Source organism: Hevea brasiliensis, chromosome 18, assembly GCF_030052815.1.
Source record: "Hevea brasiliensis isolate MT/VB/25A 57/8 chromosome 18, ASM3005281v1, whole genome shotgun sequence".
Classification (NCBI taxonomy): domain Eukaryota; kingdom Viridiplantae; phylum Streptophyta; class Magnoliopsida; order Malpighiales; family Euphorbiaceae; genus Hevea; species Hevea brasiliensis.
Window position 1 is genome coordinate 6553424 of NC_079510.1, and position 27007 is coordinate 6580430.

General features: G+C 31.9%; 1 protein-coding gene across 3 annotated transcripts in view; it reads left to right on the forward strand.

Annotated features, from left to right (window-relative positions):
• Nucleotides 1–994: 994 nt before the first annotated feature.
• The window catches only part of LOC110637246 (ATP-dependent DNA helicase Q-like 2), a 37603-nt gene continuing 11590 nt past the window's right edge, over nucleotides 995–27007 (forward strand). The window contains exons 1-16 of one of the 3 annotated variants that reach the window (XM_058140330.1): nucleotides 995–1241; nucleotides 1346–1572; nucleotides 4915–5061; nucleotides 5156–5368; nucleotides 10304–10408; nucleotides 10517–10621; nucleotides 10737–10859; nucleotides 13375–13463; nucleotides 15949–15985; nucleotides 16061–16094; nucleotides 16290–16342; nucleotides 16419–16496; nucleotides 16578–16643; nucleotides 17881–17947; nucleotides 18048–18101; nucleotides 25075–25182. In XM_058140330.1, the coding sequence (XP_057996313.1) occupies nucleotides 1178–1241; nucleotides 1346–1572; nucleotides 4915–5061; nucleotides 5156–5368; nucleotides 10304–10408; nucleotides 10517–10621; nucleotides 10737–10859; nucleotides 13375–13463; nucleotides 15949–15985; nucleotides 16061–16094; nucleotides 16290–16342; nucleotides 16419–16496; nucleotides 16578–16643; nucleotides 17881–17947; nucleotides 18048–18101; nucleotides 25075–25182 (1570 nt within the window). In that variant the 5' untranslated portion in view covers nucleotides 995–1177. The remainder of the gene's footprint in view (nucleotides 1242–1345; nucleotides 1573–4914; nucleotides 5062–5155; nucleotides 5369–10303; nucleotides 10409–10516; nucleotides 10622–10736; nucleotides 10860–13374; nucleotides 13464–15948; nucleotides 15986–16060; nucleotides 16095–16289; nucleotides 16343–16418; nucleotides 16497–16577; nucleotides 16644–17880; nucleotides 17948–18047; nucleotides 18102–25074; nucleotides 25183–27007) is intronic. The other 2 variants (XM_021787259.2, XM_021787264.2) reach the window with 2 other exon arrangements.

The following is a 27007-nucleotide window of genomic DNA, read 5'->3' on the forward strand; positions in this document are numbered from 1 at the left end:
TAGATAATTATGCCAACAATGAGACCTTCCTTCATTAACTGAGAGTCCTCATTAATGAAGAAAACTCTCTAGGTTTCTGTTAACACATTCCTTTTGAATTAGAGTCCTAATTAAAATGAATAAAAATCTATACTCATATTATTTCACGCTTGTCCATTGCACACGAGCTGCACCCTCGGTTATTTGAATGTCAATGACGAGATACATAATGAGTGAGCTGAGAGTCCTCCTCGTTCGTTATGAATCTGTAGGGTCCGGATAACACCCCTTCGGAATTAGAGTCCTACTTCGAAGAGGGTGGAACTTAACAAATCATAATAAATTAAACAAATACAACATCAAAATCACTGTAGGGTCATCTCATATACTCGTGTTCTTGAGTAACCAAAAAATAGTGAAATATCGAAAGCCCCTTTTATCAATAATAGGGGCCAACATCATAATTTTAACCTCAAAATTATCGATTTTAAATTATAAAGAGCATATCGTTAAATCTGCTTGCCCTCATTGAGGGACAAGGTGGGGTGCCTAACATCTTTCTCACACATACATGGACCCCGAGCCTAAAATCTTTGTTTTAGAAGTGGTGTCATAAATTCTTATTTTTACAAATAATTTTTTTTTAATTTCACTTAAAATTAAAGTGGTGACTCCTCCGCTTCGATGAGAATCGTCTGGACCGCAAAACCCATGCGACATAAACCAAAGTTGTTTCGAACGGAAATTATGCTTATCCATGAAACCTGTGGAACCAATATTACTAAATGTTGTTAGGTCTTGTTTGGTTGAGTAAGTGAGATAGAGACTTTAAATTCTAGTAAGTACAAAAAATTGTTTAAATGGGTGAAGTGATATGGAGACCTGTGGAGCCAAATATTACCAAATGTTGTGAAGCCTTGTTTGGTTGGGTAAGTGAGACAGACTTTAAATTCCAAGAAATATAAAAAATTGATTTGTTTGATTGAGAGTAATATCTCTTCACCATTAATTCACAATTTCACGTGAGGTAACCATGATCTACGTAACTTGTTTAGTGGTTCATTCATTTGAACCAAACAGGGCTATAGGCAGTAACCCTACTTCCCCAGCGGGTGCGAATCCTTGCGGAGTAAAACGCTGTTCAAAATATCACCGAATTGCTCGACCCGCCCAAAACCACAATCCTTGAAGAAAAACCATGGAAACTGAAGAGATATTAGCAGAGCTTGGCAACGTGGAGGCCCAGATTCAAGATGTCCAAGGTCTATTTTCTCTCAATTTTCAGAAATTAACACAAATGTTCTACAATGGTTGTTTTGCTTTTCGCTTAAAATTTTTGTTTTCTTCTAAATTTCAAAATGATCAGGCCAGATACAGGTATTGCTGGATCGTCAAGAGAAGTTGTACGAGAGACAATCCGAACTGAAGGCCCTATTGGAAGCTTGTAGAGCATATGGAAACCCCAATGCTGCTGAAGATGCTCCCCAAACTGCATTAGAGAACTGGTCGGGGACGTTTGATTGGGACTCTAAAGCTGATCATTATAAGTTTCATGTATTTGGCATTTCAAAATATCGTGCAAATCAGCGTGAAGTGAGTACCCTTTTACCAATTCTATCTTTCTACGACTACGAGTTTAAGAAATGTTAAGTTTAAATGCTTAAGAAGCTTAGAATTTGTACCTTCTAGTCATTATAGAGTGTTGCTGCTCCTTTATTTGTAGAATTTTAGTATTGTTTTATTTTCTAGCTTTGCTGAATTGGGCTGTCTGGATATCTTAAGGGGTTATTTTGATTGTTAGTTTTGAGGGAAGTCCTAATTTTATAGGATTAGGGTTAGTTTTAGAAGTGATACTTTATAGAAGTCAAAAGAGGAAAAACAGAGTGTGGTTTGTTTTTATCAAATCTCTGATGGTTAAGGAGTTTAAGGGTTAGAGCTATTTGAGTGTATTTTAATACTTGTTCTTGTAATGCTTTGTTGATTTTTTCTTTTCATTGAATAAAATTCCAGCAATTGTGCTTTTTGGATTGTGTGATTCAATTCAACCATAGATGTAATGTTGATGGGAATCTTGGTAGTGATGCCCAAAGTCCTATAAGAGTAAAGATTAGAATCTTTTTTTTTTTTTTTTTTTTTTTTCTTTTGCCTTACTTTTCACCACTATGAAATCTGAAATCCTGCAAAATGATTGCTTATATTTGCTACTCAAATTCACTCTTCAGTCCAAATGAAACCATAAACTTGCGGTGCTATTATTTTAAGCTTTTAGCATAAAAACCCACCCAAACTTTCCTATGTCAGTTTGATATCAGAACTTCAAGATTCTAAGAACGTGCTTTTTTAATCTTTGTCTATGATTTTGATAAAAAAGCTAAATTAAGTTCTAAGTTTGATTCTCTTCATCTAGATCATGAAGATAAAATTGGAATTGAGCACCTGAATGAGAAGATGAATAGGATCAGAACTAAGTTAGGTGAGATACTCTAGATGTGTGTCTTCTAGAACTTCAGCAAAAACCAAGAGAAGAAACTTTTAGTCGGAACCTTAGTGGAGATATCGGGATTTTTTAGTTGAATTTGATATATAGTTAGTAATCACTGATTTAAATTAAAAAGAATGCTAAAATAACAGGCATAAATTTGCAACGTATCTATGTTGAACTTATATGAGCACTACTATTTAAATTAAAATTGCTTTATAGCGTCGGATCAATGCAATAAAGAGTAAATGTACTCCATATTCATCAATTGATTATTAATCAACATTTTCATCTACCTATAGTCATTACATTTATTAATAAATTCACAATTAATTACAAAAACATCTAACACTCTGTTTGTTTTTATACGGTAATGGAAGGTTTTGAAAGGCTTTAAAATCATGGATTTGTTTTTCCGAGAATCCATGGTTTTATAAGGTATGGATTTTTGAGGTTTTGAAAACCTTCAAAAATCTTCATTATCCAACTTGCCAAATAGGTGGGTTGAGGAGGTTTTCTCTTTACAGTTTACAGCCTCCAAAAACCTTCAAAACCCTTCTCTTCCCCAAAACAAGAAGAAATCATAAAATTTCAAAATCATGAAAAACCGTACTTTACTCTGTCTACTTTATTAAGGCGATAGGGTCTCGCCTTGCCTTCTTTGAGGGGCGAGAGGCGAGACGATGACTTTTTGAAGTGAGGCGTTCTGCCGTGACATAGCCTAAATTACATATATTTTTTAGCATGCACACACACACACACACACACACACACACACACACACACATATATTAGCATAATATACATATTCAAATTTAAAATCATTTTATTATTATTATTATTATTATTATTATTATTATTATTATTAACTACTAGAATAATATAATTTTCAAATATGCTTATAAATTACTTTGTCTTTATTATAATTATTTTATGGAATTGTATTTATTATAATTACTGCCACTAATGACTCCACTAACATAGTAAAGTCAATTAATTACTCTATCAATTACTCAAATTTATTGTCACCAGCCACCAATATAGTAAAGTCACCTAATTACTCCACCAATTACTCTCACTCCAATTTATTGCCATCAATTTACAGCCACTAACCTGCTGTATTTCATTTGTTTTTTCTTCTTCCTTGGATTTTCCTATCTACTCCTTCCTTTCTCTCTCTCTCTCTCTCTCTCTCTCTCTCTCTCTCTCTCTTTTTTTTTTTTTTAATTTTCACAGAAAACTACTGTTTCTTTGGCTGCTGCAGTGTGAAAATGAGAAAAGGTAGGGTATTTTTCCTTTTAAAACACAGAAATAAAATAAACAAATAAATAAAAGAGGTAATATCGCCTCCTCGCTGTGGCGAGAGAGGCGCTCGCCTCTCTCATCCCAGGTGAGGCACTACCTCACCTCACCTCGCCCGACGCCTTTTGGCGCCTTTAATAACACTTACTTCTAGACAAGTATAAAAGATGAAAACATGGTAAAATTCCAAATTTCCAAAAAAAAAAGTAAATATTTTTCAAGAAAGTTAGATTATCCACTTGTCAAACATTTGCTAGGAGCTCAAACTTACTATATCATGTGTAGATTGTGACTTGACCTGATATAAAGCTCAATGACATCAGTAAACCTAAAACAAGACACATAGAGTGCTATTGCAACAAAAATTTTTGTCAAGTAATTATGAAAATGCCCTTGAATATGAAAATTTGGAAACCAAAGTTAAAATTAATGAAATTAACAGCTGTATAAGCTAAAAAAAAAGCACAAATATCAAGATCCATACTAAACCAATTTGACTTCAAACGGTGCCAACTGAACTTTCTTTAAATTTAGATTATGAGCAAAGATGATTTTGATATTTAGTCAAGGAAAACAAAATTTTGGTAGGAAGCATATTTTGTAGATTTCTTTTTTCAGAAGTTGGATCACTTTCTACTGTTTGGATGTAAAACTGAAAAGTAATTGTGAAACTGTTTGTTTTAAAATCTAAAAAGTAGTTATACACATTGTTTTATCACACCTAAATGTAAGAGAAAATTACACAATTTTAAATTATGGTTTTTGGTGGTGAATAGTAGTTGTGAATGGAGATTGGTGATAGCCGAAGCTGGTTGTTTTTCCAGTGAATGTGTGCCTATGTGTTTCTGTTTTGGTTTTCTTCAATTTTTATGAGTTTATAGAGGTGCAGAAAATGGCATTCACTTTTCAAAATGTAAAGCCATTTTCCTTGAACATTGCTGAAGGCTTTTTCTTTTTTTTTTTTGTTAACTTTGATTAGGGAAATTGTTTTCCACGTATCCTAAATATTTAAATTTGGAAAATGTTGTTAGGAGAAATATTTTCTTTTTATCAAATGGTGCATATTTGGCAATGTCTCTCATTAGTTTGTGTATTTGATTTTAATTGTTCTTCTATATTTATGGATTTATTAATCTATAGTTAACTGTTACCAGATCATCAATGCTGTCATGGGTGGAAGAGATGTTCTTGTAATTATGGCTGCAGGTGGGGGCAAGAGCCTATGTTACCAGCTTCCAGCTATTCTTCATGATGGGATTGCTCTTGTTATTAGTCCATTGATTTCTTTAATTCAAGATCAGGTGCTTTTCTTTATTTAACATTTAATTGATGGGCTTTGGCCATGTCTCTTTTTTCAGCTTAAATAATATTTTCTAACAACAATCCATGATTCAGGTTATGGGTTTAAAGTCTTTAGATATTCCAGCATCAATGCTTACGTCAACCACTGGTAAGGAGGAAGAAAAGTTTATATACAAGGCCCTTGAAAAGGGTGAAGGAGTTAAAATATTATATGTCACACCTGAAAAGATATCAAAGAGCAAAAGATTTATGTCAAAACTTGAAAAGTGCCATCATGGAGGTCATCTCTCTCTAATTGCAATTGATGTAAGTATATTGTTTATATCATTTTTTCTTTACTTATTTCAAGCTAAAGTTAACACTAGTTACCATTATTCTATTCAGCTACATTTCAAGATATGTTACATTCTTTTGTTCTAATATTAATTTTGCTGATAGGGAATTGTCATTTCCCCCCTCTCTCTTCTTTCCTTCTAAATAATACTAAAAAGGTGATTCCTAATTTGGAGACCATATTGCAAAAGATAATACAAAAGATAACACACCAATTAGGAGATCATTTCCTTACTTGGCCTTCTTTTTGCAATAAATCATTAGCCTTCGCCTCTGAATTATTCATACAATGAAAAACTCTTACTTTGGGTGTTACTTTAACTTTACAAAGTCTATTGGCTAAATGAAGAGAATGGTGGGGTTAGAAGGATTTGTAAGAAAGATTACTTGAAGAATCCAAAAATTCAAATCCTCTTATCTATCTCAGTAACCAAGTGAAAATTCTAAAAAGCAAGTAGTCTCAGTAATATTTTTATAGAAATGAAAATTTTGGGACAAGATGATGTTGTCATGGGTCAGAAAATGTGAAACAGAAGCATTATGCAAAGCAGAGGGTCTATAAAGACAAGGAAAGAGATGGGTAAAAATAGTATGTTTGTTTCCAAACCCATTGTTGAGAGAACCTAAGATCTTATTGACTATTGGCAAGCTTGTTGATACCCTCTCAGGTTTAGGCCGGATTGTTGGCCTACAATTATGTGTTTGATTTTGATTTATTTTCGCATGATTGGCCTATCGCACTGTTGTGTAGGTCTTTGCTCTCTCAAAGGTCTTTTTTTTTTTTTTTTTTTTTTAAACTGCCATTTTGTTTAGACCTTAGCCTAGGAAAAAAGAACACTAGTTCTTGGGCTTATTTCAAGGCTTTGGTTTGTACCTAATTTTAGAAATACGCTTCTCTTACATAATCTTATCTCATGGATTTAATGAAATTTCTTTTTCATGCATCCAAGAAAAAATGGTATCATGTGCTAAAATTGGAATGTTTCATAAACGAAATTCATTGGGTTTTTAGCTTTAAAGTTCATGTTACATGTGGAAATGACATAGGCAAGTTGGTAACCTTTTTTTATGTGTAGGGATGTGTACTGGTTGGTTCAGTTCATAAATTTTTTTTTTTCCTTTTTTTTCCCCATTTGAGGCTAAGAATGAGAGGCAGAGATCTGAAGCATTTTCCCACATTCATCATCAATCGATAAAAATGTATCCTTATGCATTAGGGTTTAGGAAAAGGAAATCTTGTACATATGAATCCAATATGGCTTAATTCAAATAAAATCAACTTCCACCCTGATTCAACATATTTGTTTTCCCAAATTTTTGGGATCAAAATCAAGAGAAGTTACGTAATTTATATCAAGATCAAAACTAAAGTTAGATGATCTACAAACTCATCTTTGGCCCCATTTGGGGTTGAAATTTGGAGGTCAAAAAAGTGTTTGGGAAAAGCACCATTTTAGATTTTATCGAAAAAAACAGTTTGAAAAGCTTTTTAATTGTTTTGGAGTTTTTATGATCAAGTCAAATTTAATTTTAAATCAATTTTTAATACCCTTTAACTAATATATTTATTATTTAATGCGGTGCTTTTCTCAATAACAACTCCAATATTAATGCCAAACAAATTAACTAGCCAAAAGAAAACTGCTAATAAAATAAAAAAAAGTCCTATTTAAACGAATTTCTTCCTTTGAAATTTTTGGGGAGTGGAGAGAAAGTAGGAACCCATCAAAACATTGATTCAAATCAAATAATAATCATATAAAGGAACATAAGTAAGCAAAGAAAAAGAAAAAGGAGATTAACGAGGATTAATCATAGCTACAAAGCCCAGCATCTTTCAAGTTGGGTGCCAATCAGCCACCAACTTATTTGAGATAAAAGTAGCAACAACATGAGATTCAAGCATAGCGCAACAACATGAGATTCAAGCATAGCGCAACAATGACAATAGAGTTCGAGAGAGGAAGCCAACAGATCATGAGTTCGAGGAAGCCAGGAGATTGCAAGAAACAGTAATATATTGAGGAAGACTTTTATAGTGGCCTGGTTTGATGACTTGTGAGCCACAAGACCTAGAGGACAGAGGTGTCAAGCAAGGTAGAGTCGTAGAGATATGAAAGGAGAATGGGTGGAGAGGAGGGGCAAAGAGGGAGAGAGGTCTAGACTCTTAGGGCTTGTTCACTTATGGAAAACTGGGGCAGTTTTGTGGAAATGTTTTAGAAAGCTGGAAAATCAAGTTTTGTGTTCACATGTGTCAATTTTCCAAATGGAGAACTAAAAAACTAGTTTTCTAGTTTTGCGAAATTTAATTAAAATTTAGAAAACAACTTTAAGTTGTTTTCTACTGTTTTCCTTATTATAAAATAAATTAATAATATACATTAAAAATATTTTACACGCTAAATATTTTTTTTAATTATAAAATATATGAAATTTTTTTTTAAAATTTTTTGAATTAGAAAACTGTTTTCTATTATTAACAGGTAAAATCGTTTTTCATGTTTTCTATCTGTGGTTATTTGAACTTTTCGTGTTTGCCTATCTTATCTCTCTCTCCTTCTCTTTGTGCATGGGGTGGTGTGAACTTTCATTCTTTTTTCTTTATTTTTTATTTTAAAAATTTTTCTTCCTTCTTTTCTCTTGCTCCTCCTTTTGCTAGTATCACATTTATTTGTTCAACCTTTGATTTTGTTAGTCTGAAAATGCAACTTGCTTTATTATGTTTATCTTTTAGTAATCAAAGTGAACTCTACATAAACCTATCACCTATCTTGTTTTGTTCCTTTATATATTAGTATAATATATTAACTTGGTTTTGTGCCTTATCTTGCTTGTCATTGATAGGGATATGGATGAAGAATCTTCTGCAAGGTGACAGCTGGAATGTGGGTTGTTGGAGAGAAATGTGGGAACAATGTGAAGGCAGCAGCTTGAGAGTCTATATAATTGAGGGATGAGTGAGGGATGGGTAGGAATCGGGCAATTTGTATTTTCCAGCTTGCTTACTTCTACCCATCCCTCACTCATTCTCTCAATTATATAGACTCTCGAGTTGCTGCCTTCACAGTGTTCCCGCATTTCTCTCCAAAAACCCACATTCCAGCTGTCACCTTCCAGTAGATTCTTCTTCATCCATATCCCTATCAGTCATGATCTGTGTCATGGGATTAAGTTTAATAGAAAAGTGCATCTAAAAATTTTGAAGAGTGATCCATTTAGTTTGCTGGGCCAAGAATTTTAAATCTAAATTATTTAAAAATCCCCTAACTATTGCCCTAATGTACACTTCCATCCCTTTTGTTTCAAAATTAGTTATTTTAGTTTTTATACTACAATTAGTGAAAGTGTAAGATTTTGATGGATTGAAATATTTCATAATATAGCAATTCCAAGTCTAATGAGCAGTCAAATTTCAAAATTTTAGGGACTAAAGTGTGATCAAATTAGAAATAAGTGTAATGAAAAATTAGTGTCTCATATATCAGGGATAGTTACACCATTGTTGTATGAACTTTTCAATTTTACCATTTCACTATGTCAGTTATTGTAATCGGCTGTTTGAATGAACAGATTTATTTCAATTATTTGGTTTATTTGCTAGAATACTAAAATGGACCATTTTAACCTAATAAATATTACCACTTGCATCCCTCCACTACAATCTTACTTCCTCCCTTTCTCTATTCATTACCTTCTCGCACCTTTACCTTCACAAAAACTCAATTTCTCCTCTTCCACCTCTACTAATATCAAATTCACATTTGGGAAGTCAATCTACTTAAGAATCATCATGTATTATTATTATTATTGAGCAACCAAACATGCTTTTTTTTTTTTTCCCTCAGCGATGTAACAAGCCTTTTTATTTTGGCTGTTTCTTGGTAATCAAACAAATAAGAAATGCTGGATTTTTTTTGGTGTTAAATGTAAAAGAAATAAGTGGGAAGTGTTGTGATTGATTTGTGGAGATTGGGGTTTCAATTTTGAAACAATAATTATGATTTTTGGGATTGCTAGAGATGGAAAGATGATAAATTTAATTTATGCTGGGGAAAAGATAAGGTAATAGAGAGAGAAAAGGAAGAAGTGAGGGAGATGAATTGAACATAGCAGTGCGTATTGTTTAATGGGGTAAAATTGTCCATTTTAATACTTCTGCAAGCAAAGCCAGTTAAGTGCACCTCCTGAAATAAAATTTTCTATTCCAATACTTGATTGCCAAAAATATTAAAAGAAAAGAAAAGTTGACTCTGAAATAGCAGCATTTAAAAAATTTAGACACCAACAGTATAGTTAACCCTATACGTCATGGATCAAATTGTAGAGCCAAGAAACCAAAGTCTATGTTAGGGCCAACCTTGGGAGAGTTTTCTGTAATTTACACTTTTAGGCTGTCACTTCTCAAGAGGAATAAGGGCTTCTCTCTTGTTTCCAAGATTTATGGCTGCTGCTGAAGTAAGAGGATCTATGCCAGAATAGAGGAGATCAAGGTCTAGTGCTTTTATTTATCCATAGAATCTGGCTAAGTGGTTAGCTGTGAGAGTTAGTTTGGTTTATGGTAAAGACACAAATTTCACAAAGTCGTAGGAAATTCATGAACTGTAAAATTGACGACTTGGAAAATTTTCATTATTTTTGTGCAGTTAGGAGAAAGAAATGGGTACCATTCAAAATTTATTCCAGTCCAAAATATTTAAAATAAAAAAACTCAAGCAGATAGTCTGCAGATGAACCTATTTTTCCTGCAGTATATTACATATTTATGTTTATTTTCAGATATTACTGTACTACATATTGTACTATACTGATGGAAATGAAATCACTGCTTGACATTTTGTTTTAGATGATCAAAGTCGTATATTAAAATTTCGCAACGTTTTAGTGTTAATTTTTTGAAATGATTTGCAGGAGGCTCATTGCTGTAGTCAATGGGGTCACGACTTTCGCCCTGACTACAAGAACCTTGGTATCCTCAAGATTCAGTTTCCCAATGTTCCTATGTTGGCTTTGACCGTATGTTTTGATTGTCTTTTTCCATAATGGAAGATGAAGAGAATATGTGGAATTCATATTTTTGCAATTTTAAGGTAATTAGAATGACTTCAGTTGCCTTTTTTGTAGGCAACTGCTACTCGAAAAGTCCAATATGATCTGATGGAGATGCTACATATACCAAAATGTGTTAAATTTGTTAGCACAGTCAACAGGCCAAATCTCTTTTATATGGTATAGTTAATAAAATTTTTGGGATAAAGGCTTAGTTGAGTTGAGTTGAGTTGGTAAAATTTGTTGTTCTGCCTTAGTAATTTTGAGCCCAAAATTAAGTTCCTCTGCTTTGCAGGTTCGAGAGAAGTCATCAATTGCTAAGGTTGTTATTGATGAAATTGCTGAATTTATTCAAGAATGTTATCCAAATAATGAATCTGGGATAGTATATTGCTTCTCCAGAAAGGAATGTGAACAGGTCTGTGTTTTTTAGTGCATTCTGTGTCATTTTCGTTGTCTTTATATTGTCGTAGACTGATTTTGTTGTTTGTGGAATTAGAATAATCAATAGTGCTAATTTACCTAATTGTGGCACTACTAATATGTCAGGATTATCCACTTAATTGAAATTGCCTATTTTTTTCGTTTCCATACTATTCCATGAATTCATTCAAGAATCTTATCCAAATAATGAGTCCAGGATATTCTTTTGCTTCTCCAGTGGGGAATGTGAACGAGTCCTTGTTTTCCATTAGTGCTTCCCTTGGGTCATTTTTTTTGCCTCCTTTTTTTTTTTCTGTGGATTGATTTTGTTGATGGTGAAGTTAAAGTAATAAATAGTGCTAATGTACCTAATTTGTAATGCTAATTTACCTAAGTTGTGGCACTTCTAATCTATCAAGATTATGCACTTAATTGAATTTGCGTATGCATTTCATGTCCATTTTATTCCATTTCATTGTCAACGTGGTTGGAAAGATTCAAAAGAAATTTCTTTCTATTGGAGGAGATTGTGAGAGTATTGATTGGTGAATCAGCACTTAGTTACTCTTAGAGGAAGCTTAGGAATTAAAAAGCCTTGTTGAGATGACAAGGGGAACAGATAAACCACCAGTAAAAGTACAGTGTATTTCTTTTTCTTTAGCACTGTTAAAATTGCTAGTTGCACATAGGCATTGAAGACCCTTGGAGCCTAGGTGCAAGGCACAAAAGCACAGTGGATGCCTAGGGTAGAGAGACAATTTTGAATAAAATGGTTGATTTTTTTTTTCCAAGAAAAATTTATGACACATCAAGAAATAGGCTTAAAAATGTTTACTTATTAAGTCTATTAGCTATTGCACAAAGGATATAGTTATATATTCTATATAGTCTATTTAAATTTCTTAAAACTATCTAATTGTGTAAAATTGAAACAGGACGTGTAGAATTGACAAGGACAATCTTTTATTGAGGAATGTTCTACCATCATGCATTTTAAGCACAACAATGATTCCATTTATTGCCCTAACATTTTTGGTGGATAAGGGATTGTTGTGGTTAAGGATTAAGTAGTATAAAAATTAATTTTTTTTTAATTATTTTTTGCTTTCATTGGAGGGTGGGGTAGGTTTCCATAAAGATCTCACCCCATTTAGTAAGACCTCTTGATAGAGATATCCAAAGTCTTTACTGCTAGGATGTCCCCTAGGGGACAAAATTTGGCCTTTTATCACTAACATAAATCTCTTAAGTTTTTCTTTCCTCCCTTGGTGATGGACTGATGGTCGTGGGGTTCTCTTTGGTTCTTCAGGCATTTAAATTTTTAATAGCATGAAGAATGGTTGGCTGTGAGGTCTCAAGTTCAAGTCCTAGTTGAAGCCAAATGAACCTAAAAAAGAATAGTTGGCTGACATTGACTAAAAAAGTTAAACATATATCCCTACTCATTGTAAATTACACCACAGATCCCCAACTGGCCATCCCCCACCCCCTGGTCTCTCTCTAAAACCAAATATTTTGAAAAAGAACACGTCTGGGCAAATTCTGTACTTTTTGGCTAAATTTCTTAGGATTTATGTTTCAACGTTGTAGAAGTGCACCTGATACCTTGCCTTCATCAAAACAGGACATCCTCCTTTTGTAGTTTGTCCTTTTGGTTCTGGATGTTTGTTTTGTTCCCAAAAGATTAAGTTGATTATGACAGAAGCATAATCCTTCTTCCATTAGGCTTGTGTGCTAGTTTGTCATCCAAAATGAATTTGGCTAATTTGGGTGTTCTCTATAATTTCTCCCCATTTCCTTCTACTTATTTTGCTGGTAATAACTTTGCAGGAGGGTTCCCTCCAATTCAGAAGACAATTAAACCTAGCGATCATGTTCCTTGCATGTGATCAATGATCACTTGTTCAAAGCCTTCCTACCATGTTAATGTGGTAACTTGGACACTTTTTATCAGTTTAAAATGCTAGGTGTTTTTGGAGGCTTGAAATTGTAAGATGTTTTGATCGAAAGAGTATTCTGCAGTGAAATACCTTATTTCACAAAATTAAGCTTTATGCACTTACATAGAAAATCTCAAGTGGTTTAGGACTCCCAAGGTTATTATCCCAATATATTTAGGTTTTGGTCTTATTTTGCAACAAGACAATGATGACCAATTGGTTATTTGTTTGCATATTATCGCTTTAGATATTCTTTGACATTGCTCATGTTTTGTAGAGCTCTAGAATTATGAGAACACGAGTACAGATCATTTTTCTGCATTATTGTGCGTGTATGTAAGTGAAAGGAGAGAAATGTGCGTGTATGTGTGTATTGTGCGTTGAGTTGTATTGTTGGGATAAAGGCTTAGTTGAGTTGAGTTGTATTGTGCGTGTATGTAAGTGAAACATTGATAGTAAATTAAATAGACTGTATAATGGTACCAATACATTTTCTGGATGTAAGGTAGTGGATCATCTTTCCCTGAGTTTGAATAAATATTTATTCTTGTATACTGTTGAGGGTTGTAGGTTGCGGCAGAGTTGCGTGAGAGAGGAATTTCAGCAGATTATTACCATGCAGATATGGATGTCAATTCTCGTGAGAAGGTTCATATGAGGTAAAATCATTATTCTTGGTTTCTAAATTCTCGGCTGCTTATAATTTTTTGCTAAATGGTGCTATTTTCTCTCCTTTCACTTGATATAGTTCACATTGAGGAAGTAAATTGGCTTTTATTGTTTCAAATTTCAACATTCCTGATCCACAATATAATCCAAGGAAACCTCTTCTCCTTAAAGTAATCATATGGTGTGCATATTTATCACCACTGGCGAAGGCTAAAATGGTGCGTTGATTGTGGGGAAAATCCTACACCCTTGTCTATATTTCACTACACTTAAAGCTTTGATGAGTACTTACGAACAGGGACTTCCCAATGTTATACTGTTGGGATTAATATAATGAGATTGGCTATGTATGAGCTAAAGTGTGTTTATGTATGAGCTAAAGTGTGTCTATACTCATATCTAGGCAAAGTTAAGTTAATTTACAATATGTTTGAGTGGGAGTTTTTCAAAGGTAAGGCATGGGTTTTTAAAGCAATAGGTCTGTTTGGGAGCTTGGTTTTATAAGATAAGATTTTTGAAGGTTTTAAAACCTTCAAAACTCTCACTTTTTTAATCCACCAAATTGGTGGGTTGGAGAGGTTTGTATGCTTTTATCTTTTGTTACTTGACCTTACTTTAAAAAACCTCCATACACTCTATCCAAATATACTGTTTCTTTGGTATAAAAATTATTATTTGATATGAAATGCCAGAAGTATTTTTCCAAATAATAATATAAAAGAAATAAAGATAAACATTAGAATAATTTTTATGTTAAACATATGGCCTTTATTATATAAATTAGCAATAGTAATATCGTACATCAAATAAAAATATAAAAGAAAGCCCATTAACATGGAGGGGATTCAGACAGAACAGAAAGCCCATCAGTCAAAGGTTTTAAAAAAAAAAGGAAAAAATGGAAATTAGCCTTGGGCTAGGTATTCCTCAGTCCTCTCTCTCTCTCTCTCTCTCTCTCTCCCTCTCCTTGTGATTTTTATTATGTTACTTAAAGCAGTATATTTGTGTGACATAGATGAAACCTATTGTTACATATTGCGATACCAACATTCCAAAAATCTGTGCACTAACTCGATGCATCTTATGTCAGTTGATCATTTTTTATTATGATTGGACTGATATCGGATAGAATGCCCAATTACTTGAAACTGTGCTTGAAACAATTGAACATGGATGCTTATGGGTTTTTGTGTTTGGATTTTAACTCTTTCATGTCAAAATAGCATTTGGCTGGCTGTTTTCAGTATTTTAGTTTATTACTCCATAATTAGTTTAAGGATTTGTAACAACTTTGATTTTATTTTATTTTCCTTGTGGCTGTTTTATCTCCCTTTCTTTTCACTTCCTGTTGTTATACCAAAATCTGTACTGTATGGGTGGTTGGAAATTTGTGTTAGTAGTTGGAGTTTTTTCTTCCCCTTTCATTATTATTATTGTTGTTATTGTTATTATTATTATTATTATTATTATTATTATTATTTTTGGTTTTAGATATTCAAAAGATTATTGTAGAGACTTTGCTTTAGCCTCCTTATTGTCGTATTTTCTTCCTTTCTAGTTATCTTATATTGTTCATATGCATGTTTGTTTTTGCATTAGCTAGCCTTTTGTAGCATCATTCCGTTTCACTCTTGATCGCCGTTTTCACTCTCTCATTCTACCAGCAAACCTCTTTTGAAGGTGGTTCATTGCCTTTTGACTCACCAAGAACTTCTATTTCCACCTTGATCTTGATTGCAATATTTGTTCACATGGTGTTTGCCTTTGTGTTAGAGTTAGGGAACTAAATAGCAACTGATACATTATCTATTGGAGAAATAGGTACTTGATTTGATATTTGCCATTTTGGGTCTTTGATTAACAAATGATAATGAAATTGCACCGCAATGGGTGTAACGGTTGTAACATCTGATGTATTTTATGTTGGCTCGACTGTAAGTCTGTGACAGTTGTAATTATCATCACACCAATATTTACCAAAAATTCTAGCTGGGCATTAACAGCTTCCGACTTTCCTCACTTTCTTTTCTTTTTTTATGCGGTTGATGGCTTGTGCAGTACTTTTCTTGCCCTTTTCCACTTTCCCTAACCTAAGACAACACGCATATAACAAAATTCTTCAGATATTAATTTCTTTTTCCAATTACAAGGGTTGCAAAAACAAAGTTTAGGCAAAATAAAATAATTCTATCTCTTTATATACTTTTCTTCAATTATTTATTTGACTTTAAATGTTTCCTTGTTGATCATGTAATTTTGGGCTAGCTTGTGTTATCAGAATAATCTGCCTGAAGCATTCCTTATCTTTCTCAGTAAGTAGGAAGTAGTATTATGTAGGGTGGCACATGATACGGGTTTCTTTTTCTACTTTCTCATTATAACTCATGCACATTATCCAACCTTTTTAACACTGGAAAACTCAGAGATTTTACTTTCTGTATACTTGTGGAGTTCTTATGTGGTTTTATGATGCAGGTGGAGCAAAAATAAGTTGCAGGTCATTGTTGGTACGGTATGTATCACTAAAGTTATTATTTCTTTCCAGTATTAGTGTCTACATTCCTTTAAAAACTTGCTTGTGTGACAGGTGGCATTTGGTATGGGAATCAACAAACCAGATGGTGTGTTAAAAAAATTTACTGGTTTACATTATGATGGATGTCTTTATACTTTGAAATATTCCTTGAATATGTGTATTCTTCAGGTTGTTACAATACCATTAATGATGATTTTTTTTAATCCATGACGATAATGCCTAGCTTTGCAACTGTGTATGCAAACATATATGTTCTTACAGTCAAAATAACTGCCTGTAGTCAGGTTTGTCATCCATCACAGCCTGAGTAAATCAATGGAAACATACTACCAGGTATTTTCCTGTTCCTTTTACTTGCTATGTTAGTCATTTCCTGGGACTGTTCTTCCCACAGCTTCTCTTGCTGCAGGAAAGTGGTCGAGCTGGAAGGGATGGAGCCCCTTCTGAATGTCTACTCTTTTTTAGACCTGCTGATGTTCCCAGGCAGGTAATTTCTTCTTCTTTTGACATTACAATTTTCTGTAATATTCTTGCATACCATCTTGTAACAAAACACTTTTCTAACCAGAGTTCAATGGTCTTCTATGAGAATTCTGGACTGCAGAATCTTTATGACATAGTACGATATTGCCAGGTACTGTACCTATTACAAGCCATATCATATCACTGTAGGTCAAATAATTTTACCAGATAGAAAATCATGTGTTGAATGCTATAGAGAAATCCTTGGTAAGGACTCTATGGACTATATCCATAGTAATTGAAGTTAGGAAAACATCCCAAGCAATAATTTTAAAGTTGACAACAGGAATAACAGAGAGAGAGGTGGCGATAGGAGAAAGTCAAGTGAGGTAATGATCCTATGATAATTGTCTGAAGAACTATTTTTCATGCTAGAGAATATGCTTAATTGATTAAGTTGGATCCATATGCTACTTTTGTCAAGACAAATAGGTGCCATCTGACCAAGAGAGCTCATGATTGACATTCAAACTCACTAAGAAATGTTATGGCAGATAGACTCACCTTCAGGAGTGCTGCACGAGCCCGTGAAGCCAAACTTCTGAATGATTCCATCAGTATCTGCATAATTCTAAAATGGAGCCACTAATTTTAGAATTAATTCTATAGTTTGCTAATGTTATCGGGCAGGTCCCTCTGAATAATCAAATTATACATCTGTCAATGCATGAAGTTGGATTTGCTTTGAGCAATAAATTAAGTTAATAAATTGATTGTGAAGGAAATGTAATTTGGTCACATGCATGTTTCTATATAAACGTAGTAACATTCAAAATATTAACTATGGATAGATAAATATGATTATGATTAACTATCTAATAATAATAGAAAAAGTAATTTAATGCTACATATAGTCTAGGATTGTGAATATGCTTAATGTCATATCAATTTGATGAAAAATTGTTTATAGTTGTTGTTTAGAATAACATGTTACCATGCGTTATAATTTGGCTTTTGTTTCATCTTGTTGGGAAAATATAATAATTGTGAATTTTGGAATGTAAGCTCTAGTTGAAGTTCAGTCTTGTTGGGAAAATATAATAATTTTGAATTTTGAAATATAAGCTTTAGTTTAGTTGAAATTCATGGGTGTGAAATTGAGTCTTAATGTGAAACCATTTGATAGTTTTAAAGATATTTTCTGCCGCTCTAGGAATTGTAAATCTAATGCTCTTTATTTTTCTAAATTCGACAAAAAGATGTTCCATCCACATAGTAACCATTGGAAAATAAAAATATGTATTTTGGGTAGCTAAATACCAAAATCTGCATTTGCCTTAATGGTTACAGTTTGCAAATGTGATATGTTTTGCATCAAAACTATCAATTAAGTTTTTCTGTACATGCAGTCAAAAAGAAAATGTCGCCGAAGTGCCTTTTTCCAACATTTTTCTGAGCCACTACGAGACTGCAATGGTATTGTTTGATGATTGTCGCTGACATCTTTGTGTTTTGCATGTGGCCATGTAGCAGCACTGATTATTGAACACTGTAAATTTGTTTCTGTACTTTGCAGGGATGTGTGATAATTGTGCATTCTCCAGCGATATTATAGAAGTTGATGTGTCTGGTAAATTTCTTTGATCTTTTTTCAGCACAATTTTTTTAGTACCTATTTTCCACTATTTTTTATTTAATTTTTTTTTTTATTATCATATTAGAGTTATAGCTTAAAAACTAGTCATTTGTATGTGTATTTCTTTGCTTTTTTCGTATTTCTTTTTGTTATTTGTTTGATTTAATGTCTTACTGCAAGAGGGTGTACTTTGCTCCTCTAGAACCGTAACTATTCAATTCTATTATAGTGCCTTATAATTTTTTTTGAATTGGTGTAACACTATACTAGTTCTTGTCTTTTACAATTAAGTCATTATTATTTCTTAACAGTGAAAAATATTATTTTCCTCTTGAGGTTCATGGATTTAAATTGTGGCTGCGAGTATGAGTAATGGAATCAAGCCTGTAATGGCTGTAATGTAATAATAATGGCTTATCACTATGAAAATGTTTTTTGATAAATTTACAAAGTTCATGAAATGAATATGTATTTAAAGATGCGGGTAAAACTACACAACTCAATAACACACATAAACACATCAAATAAAGACATTAAACCCATCATGGTTAGACATCATTAGCATTAATCAACTTAAAACTAAAATAACGATGTAGATAGTGAAGAACTAACATTATATTTACCAAACATTAATGGAGCCTAAAAGTTTATTTGATGTTATTTTTAATTACTTATTTATTTTGCTAAAATTAATTCCAAAACAGTTCAAAATTAGAAAAGAAAAAACAATAACCTATAGATTAGGCAAACTAATGCTTCAACTATAAATTTAGCAAAAAACTTAGCATCAAACATAATTTTCTTTAACAAATAAGCAAAAAGCACTAAAAACAAAAATAAATAACTCTCTTTTCAAGATATGGATGTGTAGAACTAGATAGTTAGTCGATGATCTTAGTTCAATAGTTGATGATCTTTAGCTCAAGAAATAAGAAGTGGAAGAGTTGTAAAAAGTTTGAAAATTTTAGATGGAAAATTAAGAGAGAAAATGAGACACAACAGTTTAGAACTCTTCAAATTAGAAACAAAGCATGAAGAAGAGTCGTTGTCCCCATCTGAACAGAAACAAAAGTAAATTAATGGACTGTTATCATTAAATAATGGCCATTACTATTACATAAAGGCCGTTACAGGTACTTTTTTTTGCACCTTAAATGCCAAATGTCATGATATCGGGAGGCTAAAAACCTATAAATAAAAGCCATTGTTATTTAAAATCACGCTGAGGTTAGGCCATAATCGCTTGTGGATTCATATTGACCATCTAAGTAATTGGTTGCTAACATTTGATTCGGTTAACCTTTTGGCTCCTTCTTTCTCTTTTTCTGTTGGTCAATTGTTAAAGTAGTCAAAGCTCAAAAGTCTAAAATGCATGTGAAATTGCAAAAATACCCGCTATTAACAAAAAAAATATTTCCAAGAAAAATAACTTGAAGGAAAAAAATTTTCAAACAAAATCTTTTTCCAATTATTTTCTATTTTTTCAAACAATTTTTTTTTTTATTTTTGAAGAAACACTTACTTCTTCCAAAAAAAACTTTTCCAAAAAAAATTTCAATGAAATAATTTTTGAAAAAGTATTTATTTATGATTTTTTTTAAGTTCTCATAGAAAAATTAAATTTTCTTGGATTTTTTTTAAGAAAAAATCTAAAATAAAATTTCCCTGGAAAAATTTGTTTCCAAGAACAAAATTTATTTCTAAAAAATGAAAAGGCTTGTTCTATTATTGTGTAAGTAGTGAATATAGTGTCAAAAAGGGCTAAATTTGTTTTCAAGTAAATTTAATAGCAAAATAGTGCCTTTTTGGAGGATGGATGGGTTAAACTATTAATAGAATCAAATGACAAGAACTAGCTATTTAGATTGTCAAACAAAAGGGACTGACTAGTGATTATGACCTAAATTAGAGGTGCAAATAGTAATTCTCCCTTTTAACAGTCAAATTCTGATAGTTATAAATTGCTTATTGTCTGTCTTACAGGTGAATCTTTGCTAGTCAATGTTGGATTCCGTCAATCAATATTAAATATACATATCTTTTTTTGCATTTGGTCCTAAATTTTAAAAAGTAACACCTTTTTTTCCTTATTTTACTCTTTTTTCTACTTTGATTTGCAAAGAAGGCCCAATATTGCAACAAAATCACAAAAAATATAAGAAATTAAGAAATTTCAAAACAACAAATAACAATAAAAAATTCTTTTCTTAAACAATGAATTAAAATATGTGAACATTTTTTTCTTCTATCTTTGTATTTCCAATTTTTACTTCAATTTTAAGTCCAGTAGCATGAATTATTTAAAATATGATGCATTTTAGATTGTTTTTTGTTGAATTATTTTAACATGTGATGAATTTCAACTTGCAAATTTGTGTAATTTCTTGATAATTTAAGGTATGCAATTTTTTAGGCAAAAAGTGGATTTCCAAAGATGACTGGGAGAAAAATATGTTAAAATTTTTTTTTGTATTATTCGAGGAAAGAAAATTTTATGGTAAATTCTTAGTGGTTATGAGTTTGCTTGAATTTTTTAATGTAGCTTTTATAAAATTTTGTGATTTCATTGTGAATTGAAGAAGAAAAAGAGAAATTATTATTATTATTTTAAAAAGTTTTGACATTTGAAATGTGAAAGAGAAAAGGAGAAAATTATATATGTCATTGACTAATAGAATTTGGTGTTGATTAATAGAGTTTTCATTTTAGGACCTATAATAAGCAATTTTGAAAGTACTAGGATTTGATTGTAAAATGGAAATTTTAAGACTTGATCTTGGTTGTAAATTAAGACTAGGTTTAGGACTAACAAAGTTATGTCTCTTTTGGATTTTAATTTAGCCTTCTAAGTGTACGATCACCATTCTTAAGTGCGCGCGCAAATTAGCATGTAAACAAGAAGGTCCATGTATAGATTATTTTTTTTTTAAATGTTTGAAGATTTAGTTGCAATATCTTTTGGGCTTTTTAGTCTAGTGTTATTTAGTTTATTGTGGAGATGAAAATGGTAGAGGATGATTAACCACTTGAAATTTTAGTTCTTGGAGAAGGACTAGGATTTAATAGGATGAGTATGATCCCTAACAAGTTGAAAGTTAAGTTCTATAGGACTATGGTCATACTAGTCATGTTTTATGTAATTAGTGGTGTAAACGAACCGAGCTGAGCCGAACTTTGAATAGTTCAAGCTTGGCTCGTTATTTTTTTTTTTTTTCAGCCCGAGCTCGATTCAAGGTTTAATATTCAACCTCGAGCTTGGCTCGTTATATGTATACTAAGCTTGAGCTTGACTTGTATCAAACTCATTTGTAATATGAATAAACCAAGCTTGAGTTTTCTCATTTATAATATCAATAAGCGAAACTCAACCTCGTATTTGAGCTCGACTCAAGCTCGAAATATTATTGTATTAAAATAAAATTTAATTTAAGTAAAAATAAATTTAAAATTGAAATAAAGTACTAAGAAGCCCGTTTGGGCCTCACGTGTTAGCTTGCTAGCCAACCAATAAAAAACATTTAAGTTAGAGGGGAGGACTTCCCTTTTATAAGGAAGCCATAACTCCCCCCACTCCTTTCTATCCGATGTGGGACAATTCTCACATCAAGATTTTTTTTTTTTAATTTATTAGCTTTTATTTTTAAATTTTAATGTACTTTTATTTTATATAAATAATTTACTACAATAAAAGCTTAATGGCACAATGTAATGTATAATTAAAATTTTATCATATTTATTATTACATTTATAAACTTTTAAGGTTTAAATTTGATTAAAAATTATATTTATATTACACACATGCTTAATCTAATTTCATGGCTCCTAACTAAACTCAATAGTATTATGATTTAATTAAAAAGATTACCAAGATATTATATGATATCAATATATTAATTATAATTACAATCAACTCAATTACATGTGTATATAGACACACACACACACACGCACACGTACACAATCTAATTTCATGACTCTAACTAAACTCAATAGTGTTATGATTTAATTAAAAAGATTACTATGTGATATAAATACAAGATATTATATGATATTATTATATTGATGACAATTATAATAAACTCAATTACATAATTGCGTATATATATATAATAAACTCAATTACATAATTGTGTATACACACACACACACACACACACACACACACACAAGCTAATTTCATGGCTCTTAATTAAAATAAAATCAACTCAACTCTACTAAACTTTTATCCTAAAAATTTGAAGTCGGTTATATAGATTCTCTTTCTCCACTCTAAACGATTTTGGGTTAAATCCTCGGAAATGTGTAATGCTTCGAGGTTATGTTGTACTACTCTCCTCCAAATCAGTTTAGGTCTACCCCTTCTCTTTTTTCTATCCTTTAACCTAATGTGCTCTACTTGTCTAACTGGAACCTTCATATATTTACACTTCACATGACCAAAACACCTCAATCTCCCTTCTCTCAACTTATCCTCAATTGGCACAACTCCTACCTTTTCTCTAATACTTTCATTACGGACTTTATCTAGTCTAGTATGGCCACTCATCCACCTTAACATTCTCATCTCCGCAACTGTTATCTTAGACACATACGATTCTTTCAGTGCCTAACACTTATTAACATATAACATGGCCGGTCGTATGGCTGTACGGTAAAATTTTTTAACTTATTGGGAGTCTTGCGATCACATAAAACTCCCGTGGCACGTCTCCACTTCAACCATCCGACTTTAATCCTATGACTAACATCCTCCTCACATCCCTCATCTACTTAAAGGACTGAGCAGAGATATTTAAAGTGATTACTTTGGGATAGTACCACTCCATCCAAACTAGCTCATTCCCTATCACGAGTTCGGCCTTCACTGAACTTGCAATGCATGTATTCTGTCTTCGTTCTACTTAACTTAAAGCCTTTTAACTCTAGAGTACTTTTTCAAAGCTCTAGCTTTCTATTGACTTCTTCTCGCGTTTCATCTATTAGAACCATATCATCTGCAAACATTATACAATAAGGGATACTCTCTTGTATATGTTTCGATAAATTTAATATATTAACAATTTAATTTTTAGGAAATAAGTGGACAATATGAAGTAGGAAAAAGATTTAAGAGAGAAATTTTTTAAAAAGATGCATAAATAGAAAATGCTTAGAGAGAGGAGAATAATAATAACAGATAGATAATTTAGTTTTAAAATTAAATATTAATCTTTTAAAGGTTTAAAGATCACATAAAAAAGAACTAGCTAAAGAGATTGGAAGAGAGAGTACATATAGAGAGAGAGTAATAATAATTATTGGATAAATTAGTGTTAATTTTGAAGCTTAATTTTTTAAAAATTCAAAATCTTAATAGAAAAGGAAGAGAGGGAGAGAGATATGCTTCATGTTTCAAATCACACCAGCACCAAAAGTATGTAATTTTAATTTATTTAGTAATTTAATATAGATTAAATAGTTCACAATAATTTTTATGTATTTATTATCTAATATTCTAAATTTATTCTCATATAAAAATTAACTTATTTTTGTAAAAAAATAAATCTAAAGCACAAATAAATATATAATTATAAATATATTTTATATATTGTTTATATTATATTTTTAAATAATATATTATTTTTTTATTATTTTAAAAATAATTGTAAACAAAATAAATATATTTATAACATTATAAAATTACAATAACTAATATAAATGCTTTTGTAAACGAGCCTATAAATGAGCATACTCACGAATCTATTTAACACTCGCGAACCTGTTCAACGATTTAGCTCGCGAACCTGTTCAACGAGCTAGCTCAGGAATTTGTTCAATAAGCCAGCTCGCGAACCTGTAAATGAGCCGAGCTCGAACTTGAGCTCGAGTCGAATGCTACTGAGCTCGAGATCAGCTCGTTTATTAAATGAACCTAAAATTCAAGCCCAAGCTCTGAACGAGCTGAGCTTTTATCGAGCTGAACCTTGAGTAGCTCACGAGCGGCTTGATTCATTTACACCCCTACATGGGATTGAAAATTAAGCATCTAAGGTACAACCTACGCACAAGGCAGTGTGACATGGATGTCTGGTAATGTAATAATGGATAAGATTAGGAATAACCGTAGTCATTAGAGAATGTATTTAGCACATATTGGAGATAAAATGAGAGAAGGTCGATTAAGATAGTTTGATCATGTTTAACATATAGAATCAAATTCCTCAATATGGAAGTGTCATAAGTTAGGAGGGGAAGGAGTTAGAATGGGAACTAGTATAGAAGAATTTATAAGTTTTGGATATTAATGCAGACTTGATGTCTAACAGAATTGAATGGTGAAAAATGATCCATATAGCTTACCTCAATTAGTTTGGGACTAAAACTTAGTTATAGCTACTGTTGTTGTTGTGATTTGGGGAAGAACTCTTAAGATGTTATTTTGAACTTATACAATGTTTTGAAACCTAAAAGTGCAATTATGATGAGAATTATCAATTGTTTCCAAATTTTTATTCTTTTTAATTCAATACTTATGAAAATCTTTATATTGGGCTCCTTTTCTAGTATTTCTTTATGTCATAGCCTTACTAGCGGGCTAGTTACCCTTGCAATAAAAAATCACTTTTCCATTATACATACCTAATAAAGGATTCATTAAGATTGAAATTCAATTTAGAGAATGATTGAAAAGAAAAGAAAAGAAAAGAAAAGAAAAGAGATGAGATGATAGAGGTAGAGTAGAGGAGAGAATCAGAGAAAAGAGAAAAACTGAGAATTTTCTATTATCAGTTCAATGAATACTTCTTTGTCACATTTGGCTTTTATACTAGAAATTTGTTAGATCTAACAAATTTTTGAATTCAAGGAACCATGCATTGAAAACATAAAAGTATTACTAACTTAGAATTATTTACTTATCTATGCCTTTTCTTCTTTTGTAATTAACAAGATTGTGTTTACTGCTTAACAAGCTATTGACACTTCGCAGGTCATGCAAAAATTATGGTTTCATTGCTGCAAGATATGCAAGAGAATGATCAACGACTGACAATGTTGCAATTGGTGGACAAAATAAAAAATAAGCACAAGGAAATAGGTTCGTTTTTTCTTCTTGATTTGTTGGAATAAAGTAGAAATCTAAAGTTGTCCAATTTACTGTGGCAATAAATTGATGAGTCAGAAAGAGTGATTGAATGCAAACTTATAGACATTACTAAGGTTACAAAGAACCACTTTAGCTTTATGCCTAATAGATATATAAAAGAGTTTTATCTTTCTGTCATGGAGATTAACGAAAATTTACATGGAGAGGAAGAAGGATCTCCACATGATATTCATTAGCATAGAAAAGGCATATGATAGAGTATCGATGGAAGTTCTTTGGTGGGTGCTGGTTGGGGTGCAAACCAACTGAGTCTAGCCGAGTTTTGAAGAGCTCAAGCTGAACTCATTAAATTTTTACCAAGCTTGAACTTAGCTCACATTTAGCTTGTTTATTGAGCTTGCGAATCCTGCTTGTTTTTAACTTGTTAATCAAGTTCACAACTTGTGAGCTTGAGCTCAACTCATTAAGCTTACATTGTCAAATTTCAAAAAAAAAAAAAAAAAAAAAAAAATTAATTAAAACTCGTTTAATGATAGACCCAATAAATCATAATAATGTCATTAATTAAAAAGGGCTCTATTTAATTATGTTTTCAATTTTATAATTATGTTTTTAAAAAATATATTATATTATTATTTTAAATAATAATTAGTAATATATTATTTCATAAAATAGCCAAATAAAATTAATTTATTTACAACATTCTGAAATTCAATAGTTAAGATAAATTATCCAAATTACAATACAATGTACTAAGCTAACTAGCTATAAATGAGTCAGTTTAATGAGCTAGTTCATGACTTGTTCAATGAGCCCACTTACAAGCCTGTTCAACGAGCCAACTCATAAGTATGTTCAACAAGCTTTCTCATGAGCCTATAAATGAGTCAGCTCACGAGCTTTAGTGAGTAGAATATTAATAATCTTGAGCTTGGTTCATTTATAAAACAAGCCTAAAAATTAGGCTTCAGCACAACTCATCAAGAAAACTAGTTAGGCCAAGTCGAGCTTTTATTGAGTTGAGCCTCAAGTAGCTTACAAGCGGTTTGGCTTATTTACATCCCTAGGTGCTGAATAAGAAAGAGTTCAATTTCAAATATATCAATGTCATTAAGGAGATATATGAGGGGTGATCACAAGTGTAAGAACAGTGGGAGGGGATACGAATTGGTTCGCCATAACAAAGGGTTAAAATCAAGGATTAACTTTGAGTCCATACCTATTTACCTTATTTATAGGTTGAGATAATCAGCCATATTCAAGATGTTGTCCTATTGTGTGTGTTATTTGCAGATGAAGTTGTCTTAGTGGATGAAAGTAGCAGAGTTAAACCAACAATTAGAGTTGTGGAGGACTTTTGAGAGCAAGAGTTTTAGTCTACACATAAGTAAGACTGAATATATGCATTGTGAGTTTAGCTCTCGTAGAAGAAATAGAAATAAGGTTCAATTGGATGGTGTTTTGGTTTCAAAATGCAACCAATTCAAAAATATATGTTATGTCATCCAAAAGAATGGAGTGATAAGTGAGAAAGTAATTCATAGGATCGAAACATGATGCATGAAATAGAGGAGTGTGACAGTGTGCTAAGCGACCATAAGATCCTTTATAAAGTAAAAGATAAGTTGTATAGAATTGTGATTAGATTAGCTATATTATATCGGAATGAATGTTGGGTATCTAAAGTATGAGATAAGAGTGTAGCAAAAATGCGAATGTTAAAATAAATGCCTAGTAACAGAAAATGGATAGGATTATGAATCATCACTTTTGCTAGAAAGTGTACGTAGCACACTTTGGGGATAAAATGAGAGAG